At 50.6% G+C, this 19,510-nt stretch overlaps 2 protein-coding genes across 4 annotated transcripts in view; one reads left to right on the top strand and one right to left on the bottom strand.

The window, feature by feature from the left end:
* The window catches only part of C21H20orf96 (chromosome 21 C20orf96 homolog), a 120,622-nt gene extending 106,085 nt beyond the window's left edge, over window positions 1-14,537 (bottom strand). Inside the window, exons 1-2 of one of the 3 annotated variants that reach the window (XM_054541745.2) lie at window positions 14,384-14,537; window positions 11,596-11,783 (exon numbers count right to left, since the gene is read on the bottom strand). The gene's annotated coding sequence lies outside the window, so the exon portion shown is untranslated. The other 2 variants (XM_054541746.2, XM_054541748.2) reach the window with 2 other exon arrangements.
* A 613-nt stretch (window positions 14,538-15,150) lies between these two features.
* Window positions 15,151-19,187, top strand: SOX12 (SRY-box transcription factor 12). Its single transcript, XM_009233453.4, has one exon. The coding sequence runs from the start codon at window positions 15,167-15,169 to the stop codon at window positions 16,109-16,111; it is 945 nt and encodes a 314-aa protein (XP_009231728.2). The 5' UTR covers window positions 15,151-15,166; the 3' UTR covers window positions 16,112-19,187.
* The last annotated feature ends 323 nt before the right edge of the window (window positions 19,188-19,510 follow it).

Raw genomic sequence — 19,510 nt, 5'->3', positions numbered from 1 at the left:
GTAGACAGCTTTTACTGAACCATCTAATTCCTGGTTCAGAACATTACAACTGGAGGATAAATGAATATTTCTCTTAATCCATGGAAGAAATTCTGTTTTTGAGGCGGGCTGTGTAAATGGCTCTGACACTCTGGAGTCTAAATAAACCAAATGTGTTTTTAAGACCTGTTTGCCATTACAAAAAAAAAAACTCATTTTTTAAGAACACTTTTAGATTTACAGAAAAATTGTGAATATAAAGTTCCCTTGTACCCCACCCACCCACCCTGTTTCTTTTATTATTATTATTATTATTATTATTATTATTATTATTGAGACAGGGTGCCACTCTTTCACCCAGGCTGGAGTGCAGTGGCGCGATCTCGGCTCACTGCAACCTCCGCCTCCCGGGTTCAGGCGATCCTCCCAGGCTTAGGCGATCCTCCCACCTCAGCCTCCCAAGTAGCAGAGACTACAGGGGCATGCCACCAAGCCCAGCTAATTTTTGTATTTTTCATAGAGATGAAGTCTCGTCATGTTGCTCAGGCTGGTGTTTCCGCTATTAACATCACATATGGTATTGCAGACGCATGGTACATTTGTTCCAATTAATAAACCAATAATGATACATTATTTATTAATTAGAGTTCACAGTTTATTCAGATTTCCTTCGTTTTTACCTAACATTCTTTTTCTACTCCAGGATCCATCCAGCATGCCTCATTGCACTAGCTGTCATGTCTCTCTGGGCTCCTCTTGGCTGTGGCAGTTTCTCACATATCAATATGACATCACTGTTGATGCTGCATCAGGTTTCTCTACTGGAAAGTCAGTCTTTTGCCCCTTTTCATACTGTACTCTTTGGAAGGAAGTCACTATGCTCGGGCCACACTTAAGTGAGGAGTTATGCTCTATCTCCTTAAGGGTGGAATAGCTACATAGATTATTTGGGAATTTTCTACACTGAAGATTTGTCTCATTTATTCAGTAATTTATTTATATCAGTATGGATTCACAGATAATTATTTCATACTTTAGGTTATAATCCAATACTATTTCATTTTGTTGCTCAAGTTGTTCCAGCTTTGGCTTTTGGGAGCTCTTTCGGTTGGCTCCCGTGTCCCTTTGACACACCCCTATTTTTGTGGGGTTTTCTCGTTGCTGTCAAGCACTTCCTTACTTTCTGGCACTACAAGATGCCTCAGGCTCATCTTTCGTATTTCCTGCCCCAGTCCTCAAATCAGCCATTTCGCAAGAGCTTTGATTGTTTTGGAGAACGGTATTTATTAGAAACCAGGAACTGGGCGCTAGGTGCGCTCATTGCTACTAGGGTGTCATTTATTTCCTTCCTTCCTTCCTTCCTTCCTTCCTTCCTTCCTCCCTCCCTCCCTCCCTTCCTTTTTGAGACAGAGTCTCACTCCATCACCCACATGGAGTGCACACTCATGGCTACAGCCACGTAGCCATGGTAATGAAGCCATGACCTCACAAAGCTTCCAGTTTACACAATTGGAGGGTTAATTACAAAGTTGCCCAGCACTCTGCAGTGGGCTGTGTAGGCAATGAGGGGGCAAATTATCTGCAGAGAATTTAAAAACAATAAAAACTGCAGCCTAGACCTCCTAGGCTCAAGTGATCCTCCCTCCTTAGCCTCCTGAGTAGCTAGGACCACAGGTGTGTGCCACCACACTCAGCTAATTTTAATTTTCAATTTTTTTTTTTTTTTTGTAGAGATAAGGTCTTGCCATGTTGCTGAGACTGATACAACTCCTGGCCTCAAGCCATCCTCCTGCCTTGGCCTCCCAAAGTGTTGGGATTACAGGCGTGAGCCACCACACCTGGCCTTGGGGTATCATTTCTTTTAAGCCTTCTCAACTGACAGAACAAAAAAATATATCTGTATATACCAATGTGTATATATATACACACATATCTATAACTATTTCCATTTGTAACCATTTGTATATATATTAAGCTAAACATGAGTTCCTGTTTATATTTACCACTTGAATCCATGGATCATTTGGCTTGCTTCCTGCTTGCTTATCTCTAAATTCCCACTCCAATAATGGGAAACCTGGTTCCCATCATCCACATCCACCATCCATTTACTTAATTGTTCAATTCCAGTATACATGTGTAGGATTATCAAAATTGTTAACCTATACCCCTGTGGGAAACTTTATCAAGTAGAGTACATTCTTCTGAACACTTTCTTTTGCCTTTAGTGTTCCAGCAGACTCCACTTGTTTCTTTTTTCATTTCTTTTTTTTTTTTTTTTTTTGAGACAGAGCCTCACTCTCTTGCCCAGGTTGGAGTGTTGGAGCACAGCGGGGCCATCACAGCTCACAGCAGCCTTGACTTCCAGTCTTAAATGATCCTCCTGCCTCAGCCTCCCAAGTAGCTGAGACTACAGGCATGTGCCACTACACCCAGCTAATTTTTAAAAATTTTTGTACAGATGGGATCTCACTATGTTGCCTAAGCTTGTCTCCAACTCCTGGGCTCCAGTGATCCTCCCGCCTCAGCCTCCCAAAGTCCTGGGATTAAAGGCATGAGCCACCACGCCTGGCCCACTCATTTCTAAAGTTACTTAGGTCAGCACGTTTTCCTCTATCCTCTTCATGAGGTCATTTTACACATTTGTAATACAGTGAAAATGTTTGTCATATTCTGCATGACATTTTGGAATTATCTAAATGTCCTAAGTGATTTTTTTAACTTTGCATGCATTAAGGTTCACTTTTTGTGCTATTAAGATTAATGGATATCAACAAATGCATAGTCACATACCCACATTTCTTCACCCTAAAAAACCCCCTGTGCTCACTTATTGAACCCTCTCCCCGCCAAACACTGGCAACCACACATCTGTTTACTGTATCTATGGTTTTGCCTTTTTGTGCCATTATTAAAAAAAAGAAAGACACACAATATTTTTGTTGTTGCTCTTGTCACAGCTGCCACCCCTTGAATCCTTACTATGTCCCAGGTCCAGAATTACGCTGTCCCATTTTGAAGATGAGGAAACAGATGCAAATGAGTTGAAGTACTCCCTAGAGACTCATAACAATAAGCAAAGTTTGACTTCTATGATTAACTTCTGAGTCACCTCTGGGAATATTTGTAATATGTCTAATAGCCACACTTCTTTTGTTTTGATACAGGGGTCTTGCTGTTGCCTAGGCTGGAGTACAGTGGCTACTCACAGGTGCAATCATAGGGCAGTACAGCCTTGAACCCCTGGGCTCAAGCAATCCTCCTGCCTCAGCCTCAAAAGTGGCTGGGACTACAATGTGTGCCACTGTGCCCAGCTATATTAGCCACATTTCAAGTATTTAATAGCCGCATGTGCAGTTTATACTATTATATTGGTTTTTGAGTTTTGTTTTGTTTTTGAGACTGAGTCTTGCTCTGTCGCCAGGCTGGAGTGCAATGGCATGATCTCGGCTCACTGCAACCTCCACCTCCTGGGTTCAAGCGATTCTCCTGCCTCAGCCTCCCAAATAGCTAAGACTACAGGTACACATCACCAAGACCAGCTAACTTTTGTATTTTTAGTAGAGACGTGGTTTCACCATGTTGGCCAGGATGGTCTCGATCTCTTGACCTCGTGATCTGCCCACCTCGGCCTCCCAAAGTGTTGGGATTACAGGCATGAGCCACCGTGCCCGGCTATATTGTTTTTTAAAATGATCTCTTATTATTTAGTGAAAAGAAAGGATCTGTAGTCTCAGCTACTCAGGAGGCTGAGGTGGGAGGATAATTTGAGCCCCAGAGTTTGAGGTAGCAGTGAGCTATGATTATGCCACTGCACTCCAGCCTGGGCAACAGAGGGAGATGCCATCTCACACACATACAAAAGAAAAGAGACCTTGTAATGCATACACTATCATAATCTCTGATTTTTTTTTTTTTTTTTTTTTGCGACACTGTCTTGCTCTGTTGCCTAGGCTGGAGTGCAGCAGGGTGATCACAGTTCACTGCAGCCTCAACCTCCTGGGCTCAAGTGATCCTCCCACCTCAGCCTCCCCAGTGGTTGGGACCACAAATGTGCACCACCACAACTGGTAAATGTTTTATTTATTGTAGAGATGTGGGTCTCAATATTTTGCCCAGGCTGGTCTCAAACTCCTAGGCTCAAGCTAGCCTCCCAAAGTGCTGGGATTATAGGTATGAGCCACTGGCTTTTTTTGTTTGTTTGTTTGTTTTTGATACGGAGTTTCGCTCTTGTTGCCCAGGCTGGAGTGCAATGGCGCTATCTTGGCTCACTGCAACCTCCGCCTCCCAGGTTCAAGTAATTCTCCTCCCTCAGCCTTCTGAGTAGCTGGGATTACAGGCATGCGCCACCACCTCCAGTTAATTTTGTATTTTTAGTAGAGACGGGGTTTCTCCATGTTGGTCAGACTGGTCTCAAACTCCTGACCGCAGGTGATCTGCCTGCCTCAGCCTCCGAAAGTGCTGGGATTACAGGTGTGAGGCACTGCCCCTGGCCTGACTTTTTTAAAATCAGGAAATTTAGATGAATCAAAAAACAAATTACCTTGTCCCTATTGTTCTCTTCTCATTATGAATGTCTTTGAGGACCATGCCAGTTGGCAAATAGGTATTTTGGAGCTAGACACAGTTAGGGTGAGTGGAGTAACATGACAGTGCCTAGAACAGCCACACCCACACCTGAGTTGGCTTCATCCTGCCTTCAGGTATTATTAAGAATAGGTATTATTATTATTACTGTTATTTTTTTTTTTTTTGAGACCGAGTCTCACTCTGTCGCCCAGGCTGGAGTGCAGTGGCACAATCTCCGCTCATTGCAACCTCCGCCTCCCAGGTTCAAGTGATTCTCCTGCCTCAACCTGCTGGGACTACAGGCCTGTGCCACCACGCCCGGCTAATTTTTTGTATTTTTAGTAGAGATGGGTTTCATCGTGTTAGCCAGGATGGTCTCCATTTCCTGACCTCATGATCCTCCTGCCTCGGCCTTCCAAAGTGCTGGGATTACAGGTGTGAGCCACCACGCCTGGCCATATATTTTTTTTTTCTTTGAGACAGTTCCACTCTGTCACCCAGGCTGGAGTACAGTGGTGTGATCATGGCTCACTGCAGCCTGGAACTCCCAGGCTCAAGAGATCCTCCTGCCTCAGTCTCCCAAGTAGCTAAGACTATAGGCACACATCACCAGGCCCAGTTAATTTTTCTATTTTTAGAGATGGGGGTCTCACTATCTTGCCCAGACTGGTCTCGAACTCCTGGGCTCAAGCAATCCTTCCAACCTCTACTTCCCAAAGTGTTGGGATTGTAGGCGTTAGACACCACATCTGGCCTATAATGGAATATTATTTGGCAATAAAAAGGAAGTTCTGCTACATGCTACAACAAAGATGAACCTAGAAATCATGATGCTAAGTGAAAGAAGCCAGGCACAAAAGGCCACATGTTGTATGATTCTCTTTACATGAACTGTCCAGAAGAGACAAATCCATGGATACAGAAGCAGATTAATGGTGGCCTAGGGCTGGGGATTAGAGGGAAGGCAGAGCAGATGGGAGAGTGACCACTAATGAGTACTGATGCTAATGGTTTCTTTTGGGGATGATGAAAATATTCTAAAATCCATTGTGGCAACAGTTACACAACTCTGTGAATGCACTGAAAGCCACTGAATTGTACACTATAAATGACTGAATAGTGTGGTATGTGAATTATATCTCAACAAAGCTTTTTTTTTTTTTTTAATGTTCTGGAAGAATCAGGATAGACATTACCTCAGGTGAAGGAAGGCAGGAGATGGGATGGTAAAGGAATTCATTGGGGAAAACAGGTTATTATCAATGTTCCAGTTTTTGTGTCAGATTGCTGACTCCACAGATTTTTATTATGTTATGTAAAAATAAATACACACAGGGCCAGGCATGGTGGCTCACACCTGTATCCCAGGACTTTGAGAGGCTGTGGTGGGAAGATCGCTTGAGCCCAGGAGTTCAAGACCAGCCTAGGAAACATAGTGAGACCCCACCTCTACAAAAAAAATTTTTCGAAATTAGCCAGCCATGGTGGCATGCATCTGTAGTCCTAACTACTTGGGAGGCTGAGGCAGGAGGATCACTTGGGCCCAGAAGTTCCAGGATGCAGTGAGCTATGATCGTACCACCATACTCCAGCCCAGGCAACAGAGCAAGACCAGGTCTCTAAAAAAAACCCACACAAGCATAAAGTGAGGGAATCACAGGCAACAATGAGAATGTGTCACAGATGAAGCGATTCTGTATACCTGAGATAGAGGGAGACGAACGGGAACAGGCAACGGCAGAGTGGTCAGGACGGTCCTCTCTGGGGAGCCCATTTGAGCCGAAGCTAGGATGAGGAGATGCTCCAGCCCATGTGGGTATGGGGGTGAAAAGAGTTCCAGACAGACGAGACAGCATGAATGAGGGCCCTGAGGTAGGCCCAAGCCTGTTGTGTTTGGGGGACAGCCAGTTTAAATGTCTGTTCTGTGATGTTGTGGAGTCTCTGTGTATGAATTTTTCCTAAAGAAATAACAGACAGGCCAGGCGCGGTGGCTCACGCCTGTCATCCCAGCACTTCGGGAGGCTGAGGCAGGCAGATCATGAGGTCAGGAGATCGAGACCATCCTGGCCAACATGGTGAAACCCCTATCTCTACTAAAAATACAGGCTGGGCATGGTGGCTCACGCCTGTAATCCCAGCACTTTGGGAGGCCAAGGCGGGCAGATCACAAGGTCAGGAGATCAAGACCATCCTGGCTAACATGGTGAAACCCCATCTCTACTAAAAATACAAAAAATTAGCCGGGCGTGGTGGTGGGCGCCTATAGTCCCAGCTACTCGGGAGGCTGCTCATGCCTCAGCAGGAGAATGGCATGAACCCGGGAGGTGGAGCTTGCAGTGAGCCAACATTGAGCCACTGCACTCCAGCCTGGGTGACAAAGGGAGACTCTGTCTCAAAACAAACAAACAAACAAAAAAACAAAAATTAGCTGGGTGTCGTGGTGCGCACCTGTAATCCCAGCTACTCAGGAGGCTGAGACAGGAGAATGGTGTGAACCTGGCAGGCAGAGCTTGCAGTGAGCCGACATTGAGCCACTGCACTCCAGCCTGGGTGACAAAGCGAGACTCTGTCTCAAAAAAAAAAAAAAAAAAACAACAAAAATTAGCTGGGTGTGGTGGTGCGCACCTGTAATCCCAGCTACTCAGGAGGCTGAGGAAAAAGAATCGTTTGAACCCAGGAGGTGGAGATTGCAGTGAGCCGAGATCGCACCACTGCACTCCAGCCTGGCGACAGAGCAAGACTCCATCTCTAAATAAATAAATAAATAAATAAATGACAAGTGGCCAAAAACATACATACAAAGGTGTTCACTGCCATATTGTTTATAATAGCAAAAAGGGGTAAAACAATCAAAATGTCTTTCAAGAAGGAACTGATTCACTTTGGGAGGCCGAGGTGGGCAGATCACCTGAGGTCAGGAGTTCGAGACCAGCCTGACCAACATGGTGAAACCCCCATGTCTAATAAGAATACAAAATTAGCCAGGTGTGGTGATGCATGCCTGTAATTCCAGCTACTTAGGAGGCTGAGGCAGCAGAGTCATTTGAACCCAGGAGGCAGAGGTTGCAGTGATCCGAGATCACGCCATTGCACTCCAGCCCGGGCAAAAAGAGTGAAACTCTGTCTCAAAAAAAAAAAAACTGATTAAATGAATTACAATATACTCGGCAGACCTGGACAAGAACCTACGCACTACATGGAAAGAGGAAAGAGATGTGAAAAAAGCAGGTTACTAGAAATTACATATAGTAACATTCCACTTGTGTAAAAAAACTATGTGTGCCTGTGTTTATAAGCATTTAAATTTCTGGACAGCCAGGTGAAGTGGCTCATGTCTGTAATCCCAGCACTTTGGGAGGCCAAGGTGGGCAGATTGCTTAAGCCCAGGAATTCGAGACCAGCTCGGGCAACATGGCGAAACTCAGTCTCTATAAAAAATACAAAAAATTAGCCCAGTGTGGTGGCACGCGTCTGTAGTCCCAGCTACCTGGGACACTGAGGTGGGAAGATCACTTGAGTCGAAGAGGTTGAGGCTGCAGTGAACTGTGATCGCACCACTGCACCCCAGCCTGAGTGACAGGGAGAGACCCTGTCGAAAAAAAAAAAGGCCGGGCGCGGTGGCTCACACTTGTAATCCCAGCACTTTAGGAGGCCAAGGCGGGCAGATCACAAGGTCAGGAGTTCCAGACCAGCCTGGCCAATATGGCGAAACCCTGTCTCTACTAAAAATACAAAAATTAGCCGGGCACGGTGGTGGGCGGCTGTAATCCCAGCTACTTGGGAGGCTGAGGCAGGAGAATCGCTTGAACGCGGGAGGCGGAGGTTGCAGTGAGCCAGGATCGCGCCACTGCACTCCAGCCTGGGTGATAGAGTGAGACTCCGTCCCATCTCAAAAAAAAAAAAAAAAAAAATTCTGGAAAATTACATTAAAATTTAAAATTTACTCATTATAATGCCATTTTTCTAGATTACAGGAGACGTTCACTTTTCACCTTATATAATTCAGTACAAGGCCGGGCGTGGTGGCTCATGCCTGTAATCCCAAAACTTTGGGAGGCCGAGGTAGGCGGATCACTTGAGGTCAGGAATTCGAGGCCAGCCTGACCAACATGGCAAAACTCCGTCTGTACTAAAAATATAAAAATTAGCTGGGCGTGGTGGCACGCACCTGTAGTTCCAGCTACTCAGGAGGCTGAGGCAGGAGAATCGCTTGAACCTGGGAGGAGGAAGTTGCAGTGAGCTGAGATCGCGCCACTGCACCCCAGCCTGGTGACAGAGTGAGACTCCACACACACACACACACACACACACACACACTATATATATATATATATCTTACTTTTGCAATAATAAAAAACATACTTCTACTTAAAGAGAATATCAATAAGCCCTAACATTAAGTTTTTCACAGTGAAAGCTCTTCAAAATTGCTTGACAAATAAATTCTAAGTACACTAACTGTGGGAAAAATCTATGCTTGCAAAGACTTTGTAGACACATTTTCTTAAATGCTGAAGCTATAATTTCAAAATGAAGATTTCAGGAGACAAAATAAAGTCAGCTGGATAAAAAATGCACAGAAAGAAAAAACATACCAAAATGTTAAGAGTGAGTGTCTCGGCCGGGAGCGGTGGCTCATGCCTGTAATCCTGGCATTTTGGGAGGCTGAGGCGGGCAGATCACGGGGTCAAGAGTTTGAGATCAGCCTGGCCAACATAGTGAAACCCCGTCTCTACTAAAAATACAAAAATTAGCTGGGCATGGTAAGGCATGCCTGTAGTCCCAGCTACTTGGGAGGCTGAGGGAGGAGAATCACTTGAACCCGGGAGGCAGAGGTTGTGGTGAGCTGAGATTGTGCCACTGTTCTTTAGCCTGGGCAACAGAGCAGGACTCTGTCTCAAAAAAAAAAAAAAAAAAAAAAAAAAAAAAAAAAAAAGAGTGGGTGTCTTTTGGCACTGGGACAATGAACCCCAACAAATTCCCAACAAATGATTTTTTTTCCTTAAATTTCAGAATTTTTGAAGTTTTACACAATGAATATTTTGTGATCTGAAAACTTTTTCTTCCCCTCCCCTTCCAATTCAACAGCTGAATAATAATCTTGTGTTCATTGTCTACTACTGCTTAATACATTATTTCCAGACTTAGAGGCTTAACAAAGCAAACAGCTACCATCTCACAGTTTCTGTGGGTCATGAATCCAGGCAGAGTTTAGTTGCATGGTTCTGGCTCAGGGTCATTCATGAGGTTGCAGTTGAGATGCTGGCCAGGGCTGCAGTCATCTGAAGACTTGACTGGGGCTGGAGGATCTCATTCCAGGATGGATCACTCAGATGGCTATTGGCAGTAGGTCTCAGTTCCTTGTTGGTGTTGGCAGGAGGCTTCAGTTTCTCACCACATAGAGCTTTCCACAGGGCTGATTGAGTGCCCTCGCATGACAGCTGACTTCTCCCAGAATAAATGATACAAAATAATACAGCCAGGAGGAAAACATAGAGCCTTTTATGTCCAATCTTAGATATCACAAACTATCACTTCTGCCATATTCTATTAGTTAGAGGCAAGTTCACACTTAACTGGGGAGGGGAGAAGGAATTAGGCTCTTCCTTTTGAAGGAAGAAACATTAAAGAATTTGTGAAGGGCCGGGCGCAGTGGCTCACGCCTGTAATCCCAGCACTTTGGGAGGCTGAGGAGGGCAGATCATGAGGTCAGGAGATCGAGACCATCCTGGCTAACACGGTGAAACCCTGTCTCTACTAAAAACAATACAACAAAAATTAGCAGGGCATGGTGGCAGGCGCCTGTAGTCCCAGCTACTGGGGAGGCTGAGGCAGGAGAATGGCGTGAACCCGGGAGGCAGAGCTTGCAGTGAGCCAAGATCACGCCACTGCACTCCAGCCTGGGCGACAGAGCGAGACTCCATCTCAAAAACAAACAAACAAAAAAAAGAATTTGTGAACATGTTTTTGAAACACAAGAAAATTTCCGGCTGATCTTCTCCCCCCCAGAATTTCCCTCCTCCAATCCAACTACAACACATGAAACTCCTTAATCTTCCTGAAGCACACCTCTGATCATGTCATCCTGCAACGAAAAAACTGTCCCTGGCTCCCCACAACCCAGGGAACTCCATAACTTGGCTTCTGAGGACCAACTACTGTATTGCCCTTCAGCTCCAGCTCAACATAAACGCATCGTATTCCTCATGTACACTCCCCCATCTCTGGTCTTGGCGCCTGTCCATGTCCTCTCAATACTTCGTCCCAGTCTCTTTCCCATCTCCAATCCCTTGCACTTGCTGTTTCCTCTGCCTGGAATGTTTTACATGGATGGTTCTTCATTATCTTGAGATCTAAACTCTCCCCCATCTCTATCATCCCCTGTCCCAGTCACTCACTCTCTCATTATCTTTTCTTTTCATTGTTGTTTGAGACAGGGTCTCACTCTGTCCCACAGGCTGGGGTGCAGTGGTACGATCACAGCTCACTGCAGCCTCAACTTCCTAGGCTCAAACGATCTTCCTGCCTCAGCCTCCCAAGTAGCTAGGACTAAAGGCACGGTCCATCACACCTGGCTAAGTTTTGTATTTTTTGTAGAGACAGGCTTTTGCCATGTTGCCCAGGCTGGTCTTGAATTTCTAGGCTCAAGCATCTGCCCACCTCAGCCTCTCAAAGCGATGGGATTTCAGACGTGAGCCACCTTGCCCAGCCCCTCCCTCTCTTCTTTCCATCACCCAGTCTGGGGTGCAGTGGCACCATCATAGCTCACTACAGCCTCAAAATCTCTGGCTTAAGCGTTTTCCCACCTCAGCCTCCCCAGAAGCTGAGACGACAGGTGCTTGCCACCATGCCCAGCTAATTTTTGAATTTTTGTGGAGGTGGGATTTCTCTATGTTACCCAGGCTGGTCTGAAACTCCTGGGCTCAAGCGATTCTCCCGCCTTGGCATCCCAAAGTGCAGGAATTACAGGCGTGAACCACCACACCCAGCCCAGTTTTATTTTCTTTATAGCAGTCACAACTATCTGAAATTATCTTATTTGTTTACCTGCTCTTTTCTGTTGCCCTCACTTGCTCCTTAAGAACAGGGACCTCTGTCTTGGTCACTGCTGTAACCCAGTAGCCCCAGTTCCAAGTTCATTGCCTGGCGCACAGTAGGTGGCCAATAAATTGTTGAATTAAATGTCCTCTCTTCCAGGGAGTTGTTTTAGAAAGAATCACACACTGCATAAATGTCTGTTGAGGAAGAAAATGAAAAAAACAAAAGTGAAGACATTATCTTCTCGGCTGAACTTCCCACACCATCTTCTCTGTCATTAATAAGTCCTGGTGTCTACACTGGGGAAGGCAGTCCAAGGTTCTTCCAGGGCCTAGATTCAGCCAGACTTTAACCATCTCTAGCTCCCCAGAGTCCGTCAAAGGGCCTAAGGAATGGTAAGTATTAATAATGTTTATGTATTTATTTATGATTTTTTTTTGAGATAAAGTCTCTGTCTCCCAGGCTGGAGTGCAGAGGTACAATCATTACAACTTCCACCTTTCTAGCTCAAGCAATCCTCCTGCCTCAGCCTCCCAAGTAGCTAGGACTACAGGCAGGCACCACCCTGCCCAACGAATTTTTGTATTTTTTTTGTAGAGACGGGGTTTCACCATGTTGCCCAGGCTGGTCTTGAACCCCTGGCCTTAAGTGATCTGCCTGCCTCAGCCTCCCAAAGTGCTGAGATTACAGGCGTGAACCACTGTGCAAGGTCAAATGTTTATTAATGGATGCATGCATGGATGGAAGAAGGAAAGGAGGCAGGGCTGAATAATGAATGTAGCATTTTCACTGCTGAGAATAAAGAGTGAAATACTGGTCCAAATCAGTTTGGCAGTGAGTAAGGTTAGAAACTATTCAGATACATTGGAATAATAATAGCAGCAGCAGCTACAGGGTCAGAGACAGATCTTTGAGAGGCCATAAGCATTGAAAAGATGGTGGTGCCTATCACACACCATCTAAAATAAAATAAATATTTTATTTATGGGAAAAGTGTTAAGGTGTTGATAATTCCAAGAAAGCTTTTATTTGTCCTACAATCATTACTTTGATACCTTTTCTGAAATCTTAGAGCTGTCCCCACCCTGCCCATTTTTTTTCTCATTATGGTGATGTCTCTGGGTTGCTGGTGATCTGCGTAACTATTGGGAAATCTAGTTTCTCAAAACTTTTAGTTTTTTTTTAGATAGGGTCTCACTCTGTCACTCAGGCTGGAGTGCAGCGGCTCACTGCAACATCCGCCTCCTAGGTTCAAGCGATTCTCATACCTCAGTCTCCTGAGTAGCTGGGATTACAGGTACGCGTCACCAAGCCTGGCTCATTATTTTGTACTTTTAGTAGAGACAAGGTTTCACCATATTGGCCAGGCGGATCTCGAACTTCTGACCTCAAATGATCCGCCCGCCTTGGCTTCCCAAAGTGCTGGGATTACAGGTGTGAGCCACCGCGTCCCGTCTATCATAAGTTTTATTGAACATTCACTAGGTATCAGGATGTGTTTACATGCATTATCTCATTTAATCTGTAAAACAACCTTGTGAGGGAGAAACTGAATTATCCCCATTTTCAGGATAAGGAAAAGGAGGGACTGGGAATGTGAACTCAGGAAGTGTGACTCCATCGGGTAGACTGCTCAGGCTGCAGATGTAATGGTTTTACACGTAGGGTTTTCCAGATCTCAGCTTCTGAAAGGCAGAGGGACCGTTTGGACGAGAGCAGGGCCTCCTCTTTCCAAGCGCCCTGTGCCTTTAAGAGTCGCCCCCTCCCTCCAGGGATGCTCCAATTACTTTCTCCCCACCACCCCCACCCCGCGCCCCGCCATCCAGAGCATCACCCCGCCCCCCGCGCCGCGGAGCCGCACCTCGGTCCTTCCTCCCCGCCCCACACCTTCAAGCTCGGCTCTTGGCCTTCGCTCGTCCAGAAGTGGGTGAGCTGTACCGCCAGAGGCGCATTCTCCTAGCCCCAAACCATGCCCGCTACGCCCCAGCGGAATGCCACCTTAAAGACCCTAATCCGGGCACCTCCCAGCTCCTGCTCCCCAAGGGCGAGGCCTCAGCGCCCCCTCCCATCGCCCATGCTCACGACGCCGTGAAGGTGACCTCCCCCAGGGGCGGCACACGCCCGGTGGTGCCCGAACTGGCTCACACGTGGTGAGCCGGGAGCGCGCGGCCCCTCCCCGCCACGCGCCTCGTGCCGGCCACCCGGCCACGCCCCCAGGACTGGCTCCGCCCCGTGCCCCTGCACGCTTCTCCAGGCTTGGGTGGGGCGAAGCGCCCAAGTCGGGCACCGCGCAGGCTACGGGGTGGGGTAGGACCTGGGAATGGCGCACCCACTCATCCTCGAATGTCGCCTGCGGTTTGTGAAAAGCGGGAAGTCCGCCCAGCTCAGGACCTTTGGCTGGCAGGCGAGGTGCCCCGCGACCCTTGGTGCTGAGCAGGGGAGAGACAGCTGGGACCGCGAGCATAGGAATCGAATCCTAGTCTGCATGTCCTCGGTGCTTCCTATTTGGAAAGTGGGCATCATATTATCATATTCCCTTCTCCCTCCGGATTCTTGTGGAGCTTCGAACGAGATTAAATATACATATATATGACAAAGGGATTTGTTCATTGGGTCCAAAAGCATTTGCTGGTCCCATGTGTGGTCGGACCCTGTGTGTAGTAGGCGGGGGCAACATCTACGACAACCTGAGTCCTTCCCCTTAAGAAGAAGCTTTCCTGAGTCTTGGTCCCCCCAAATTATCTTCTGGGATGGTCCGAAAAGACGTCCCTGAAAGAGGAAAGGGCGGAAATCCTACCTGACGGCAGGTGTCACGGAATGAGCTAAAATTTAAAAGGCAACGCGGGGCAGGGACAAGCGTCCAGCGTCAGATGGAAGCAGGCTCGCGTCCCCTACCCTTCTTCCAACCCCTAACCTAAGAAAAGAAACCGATCTCGCCGGTCTCCCCCAATCCCAGCCGCAAGACCGCCCAGCCCCGCAGCCCGAGCCCCGCCCCCCTCCGGCGGCCAGCGATTGGGAGATGCAAATACCGGCTTCTCTGCCCAGCAACGGGTGACGCGGCACCCGAGCGCGAGGCGTGGCCCGGCCGCAGCCCAAGCGGGCACCTCGGTGTTTACACGGGGCGGCCCCGCGCGCGCCGCAGCGGCCCGCAGACGGCGAGGGGGAGGGGTGGTGCGCGCGCCGGCGGGGCCGCGCGGGGAGAAAGACACTGAAAGGCGTCGGCGGCCGGGCGGGGAGCGGCGCGCGCGGGCCGCAGCAGAGCCGGAGGCTGCAGGAAGAGCCCGCGGGGGCCAGGACGGTGCGATTCCTCGGCCCCCGCAAAACAATGTGTGTTGTGCGCCAGGACGCAACTTGCCGGAGGCGGCGGGGGCGCGCCGAGCCCGCCTGAGACCGCGCTGACCTTCTCCCCCCGCCGTCCGTTGGGCCCGAGCGCCCAGCTCCTCGCTCCCCAGCTCGCGGGGGCCGGGCCGAGCCGCGGGGCGGGGCCGCCCCTCCGTCGCCGCTGCCTCCTCCCCCACCCCCAGCCGCGGAGGATGCGGACGGCCCCCGGCGGCGTCTAGCGGCCCCGGGCCCAGGCGCGATGGTGCAGCAGCGGGGCGCGAGGGCCAAGCGGGACGGCGGGCCGCCGCCCCCGGGACCCGGGCCGGCCGAGGAGGGGGCGCGCGAACCCGGCTGGTGCAAGACCCCGAGCGGCCACATCAAGAGGCCGATGAACGCATTCATGGTGTGGTCGCAGCACGAACGGCGGAAGATCATGGACCAGTGGCCCGACATGCACAACGCCGAGATCTCCAAGCGCCTGGGCCGCCGCTGGCAGCTGCTGCAGGACTCGGAGAAGATCCCGTTCGTGCGGGAGGCGGAGCGGCTGCGCCTCAAGCACATGGCGGATTACCCGGACTACAAGTACCGGCCGCGCAAAAAGAGCAAGGGGGCGCCCGCCAAGGCGCGGCCCCGCCCCCCCGGTGGTAGCGGTGGCGGCAGCCGGCTCAAGCCCGGGCCGCAGCTGCCTGGCCGCGGAGGCCGCCGAGCAGCGGGAGGGCCTTTGGGGGGCGGGGCGGCGGCGCCCGAGGACGACGATGAAGACGACGACGAGGAGCTGCTGGAAGTGCGCCTGGTCGAGACCCCGGGGCGGGAGCTGTGGAGGATGGTCCCGGCGGGACGGGCCGCCCGGGGACAAGCGGAGCGCGCCCAAGGGCCGTCGGGCGAGGGGGCGGCCGCCGCCGCTGCCTCCCCGACACCGTCGGAGGACGAGGAGCCGGAGGAAGAGGAGGAGGAGGCGGCAGCGGCTGAGGAAGGCGAAGAGGAGACGGTGGCGTCGGGGGAGGAGTCGCTGGGGTTTCTGTCCAGGCTGCCCCCTGGCCCCGCCGGCCTGGACTGCAGCGCCCTGGATCGCGACCCGGACCTGCAGCCTCCCTCGGGCACGTCGCACTTCGAATTCCCGGACTACTGCACCCCCGAGGTTACCGAGATGATCGCGGGGGACTGGCGCCCGTCTAGCATCGCCGACCTGGTTTTCACCTACTGAGCCCACCGTCAGCGGGGCGCGCACGCCCCCAAACCAGCTGTTTACATACAGGAATCAGGTATTGGGGCCCCTCGGAGGCCGAGGCTGGCACCCCATCTCCCGCGCAGCCTCCCCCCTCCTGGACGTGCCCATCCCCCCTCAGATCCAGACATGCCCCTCCCCCGCAGACACACCCCAAGGCAGCCCAACCCCCACCCCTTCCCTGACACCCAAGCCCCTCCCCACGTTGCCCCCTCCTGCACAGCCACCAGCAGCCAACCCCCTCCGATACACCTCCCGTCCTCTCCTACAGACCTGCACCCCTCCCCCCTTTTGCACACGCCCCTCCTCGTGGCCGGAGGACCCGCCCCCTCCTTTGCTCCGGAATCTTTCCTCCCTCGCCCAGCCTGCCTTCTCTGGGTTAGGGGGGCGATGCGGCTGGGTGGCAACGCACGCTCCTCCTGTGCCCCTCCCTTCCCTGGGGGGAGGGGCGCACTCCTTTTATCCCCGGAGCGCTAGGGCCCGCCCCTCCGCTGGGGCCCACCCCCTTCATGCGCATGCTTAATGCTTCTGGGGAGGAGGGGGCTGGTCCCAGTGGAGCCGCACTCTTCGCCCGCTCCGGGCAAAAGCGGGGGCGAATGTAGAGCGATCCTGGGAAATCCTTTGATCCGGGAGCCCTAGGTTTCCTCTCCACCCAACGGGGCGTCGCTGCCTTAATGGGAGGAGCACTCGGAAGGGTTGGTTTGGGCCTGAAACTCTCCCAAGTGGCATAGCCCCTTTTCCGGTATGGGGTCTCCTACACCCACGCGCACCACCTCTCCGGTCGCGTGGCTGCCTCTACAGCCTATCTATACGTCCCTTTTTTCCCCCAACTGGGAATTGGGAGGTAGGGTCTTTCTCTGGAAATCCAGCAGTAGAGGAAGGGACCACCCAAGAAAATTAAAAACCAAGACACCTTACCAGTCTGTTTGGGGACAGGATCCCTGCTGCTCCTTCCCCACCCCCTCCTGGGAAGTGCCCCCTCACCTCAGGGCACCCGCAACCTGGGCTCCTCTCTAAGCCCACCGGCCCTTCCTGTCACCCAGGTCCACCCTCAGTACTCAAGCTGCAGTATTCAGCGGGAAAAACTGAGGCACTTTGGTGCTAGGGGTTTGGGACTGAGGCGTGGATAGCAGATGTGATGGCAGGAAGACACTCGCTTTTAAACATCTGGTTTGGGAGAGACCATCGACTTGGCCAGTGAGACTGAGAATGGATTCCGAGTAGAGATGGGCCGTTTGCACCTCGGTTTTTACACGTGAGAAATGGGGAGAACGCTGCTGTTAGGAGGAAGTTGTGTCCAGTTCAGGGTGCCCTCCGGAGCCCTGTCCCTGATGCTGTGACCCCTCTCACGCCGCCATCTCACTGCCCAGCCCCGCCCCTCCGGCCTCCCCACACCCCCCTTGCCCTCACTACCTGTATCTCACCGGCGTGTGTTCACCCTCCCGGGTGGCTCACACACTCTCATTCACACACACAAATCTCAGGAACAAACGGTCCCAGAGTCCTCCGGACCCCTGCCCAGGGTCTCTGCAGGTCTCTGCCCCACGCGTTCCCGTCGCTGACAAAGCCACCAGCTGCCTCCTTTAAGCTTGGTGCTCCGGCTCTGGGCCTTTCTTGCGCTCTTTCTTTCTCTCTCTCTCTCTTTTTTTTTTTTTTTTTTTTTTAAGAAAAACAACAACAACAAAAAAAGACAATGAAAAAAAAAAACGTCATGTGAGTGAAGAGATGTCACTGTCTGTGGTCTTGGAGAACTAGTCTCGTAGCTGAGGGGTGGGGTCCCTCCGTCTGGGGCACTGGCACCCACAGCAGGACTCCGCCAGTCTGATGCCAGGACTGAATAAAGTGTATTTGCCCCGACCTTGCCCTGTGGTTCTGCATGTCTGTGCTCTTCCTCAACCCTCCCTAAACAGTTTGCCAGATTCAAGTCCGTGTGATTTGGGCCGGAGCTGGGTGTCCCAGGGCAAGCCACCTGGCCTGTCTAGGCCTCTATGTCAGGACTTCCTGGCCTTCATGAAGAATAGCAAACTCATCCCTGTAGGGACCAGGCAGGTAACATAGACGAGTGACTCTGGGTGGACACTGGTGTCATGACCCACTTCAAGGGGCCTACCTCCTGCCAGTTGTGACCCTGTGGGAATGCAGTCCACAGTGGCCAGGTGGCCAGATTTTTCAAGAGAAGCTGGATGGATGTTTCTGAGTCATCTTAATTTCAAAATGAAAGCTGACTTGTATTTTTAAATCTCTGTGGGCCAAATGAAACAAGTATGAAGGCAGGTCTGGTCCGAGGGGGCTGGCTTGACCATGCCTTTCTGTGCCTTTACTGAGGATTAAGAAGCAAGATTGGGCCACACTGTCTGGACTCAAAGCCCAGCTCCACCACTGAGCACCCGTGTGACCTGGATTGAGCAAATTAACTAAGTCCCAACTCTTTCCATATGTGTAACATGGGGATAATAATAGTAGCTGCTTCACAGGATGAAATGAAGTTTGAGGTGAGAAGCATTCAACATGGTGCCCATTGTGTTACTCCATTGTCAGAGGAGGAAACAGGGTCAGGCGGGAAAGCAACTTACAGGAGGGCCTGCAAGCAGCCAGGGTCAGAGACAGGGCTTGGTTCGGCCTCCTGGTGAAGCATGGCTTCGGGGTCCTGCCTCTCCCTCCCTGTTTGAATCTGCAGATTGTGTTAGGCCCCCAGCTGAGGGCCTGGAGTGGTGGGATTGGTCCCAGTGCCTGGCACACATTGGCCTGCAGAGTAGATGAACTGAATGACCAAAGGGCAACAGAAGTGTAGTGATTCTTGTCTTTGAGGTTCTGACTGGTGTTTTACAGCTGAGTCCAAGGCTTTTCCCTCCTTTGTCCCTCTGACACCCCTCCCCCTAATTCTTCATCTGTCAGATCCACTGTATTCCTAAGCTGGGACAAAGCCTCTGTTTTCCCAGTAGGAGCCAGGGCTGAGTGTGGAAATTACAGTGACTGCTTCTTCTCAGCCTCTCTGGTTGAAAGCAAGCTGGCCAAGAAAAAAAAAAAATCCTATAAGAGGAGGTAGAGTTGAGAAGGTGTGGAAGATAGGGACACCTGCCCGCAGAACTCCCTTCGAGGGAGGACTTCCCCAGCTATGGGAAGTGCCATCAGGGTGGCCGCAGCTGCAGAGAGCCACTTCACCTGAGACCACGCCCTTCCTGGGGCAGCCTGTAGTCTGAGTGAGGTATGGTATAAACACACCTGGTCATTTCAATCTAACATGGGACAGACACTGACAGACAGTACTGCCAGCAGGCCCAAGTCAGCCAGGGCTTCGTGAGGCCTGCAGCACAGTTTGACTTCCTATGCCCAGGCCTGCTTCCTCTTCTTTTCACAGGTGCTTATTCCTAATAAACA

This window comes from Pongo abelii, chromosome 21, assembly GCF_028885655.2.
Source record: "Pongo abelii isolate AG06213 chromosome 21, NHGRI_mPonAbe1-v2.0_pri, whole genome shotgun sequence".
Lineage (NCBI taxonomy): Eukaryota > Metazoa > Chordata > Mammalia > Primates > Hominidae > Pongo > Pongo abelii.
This window is presented reverse-complemented; position numbering and strand designations above follow the sequence as displayed.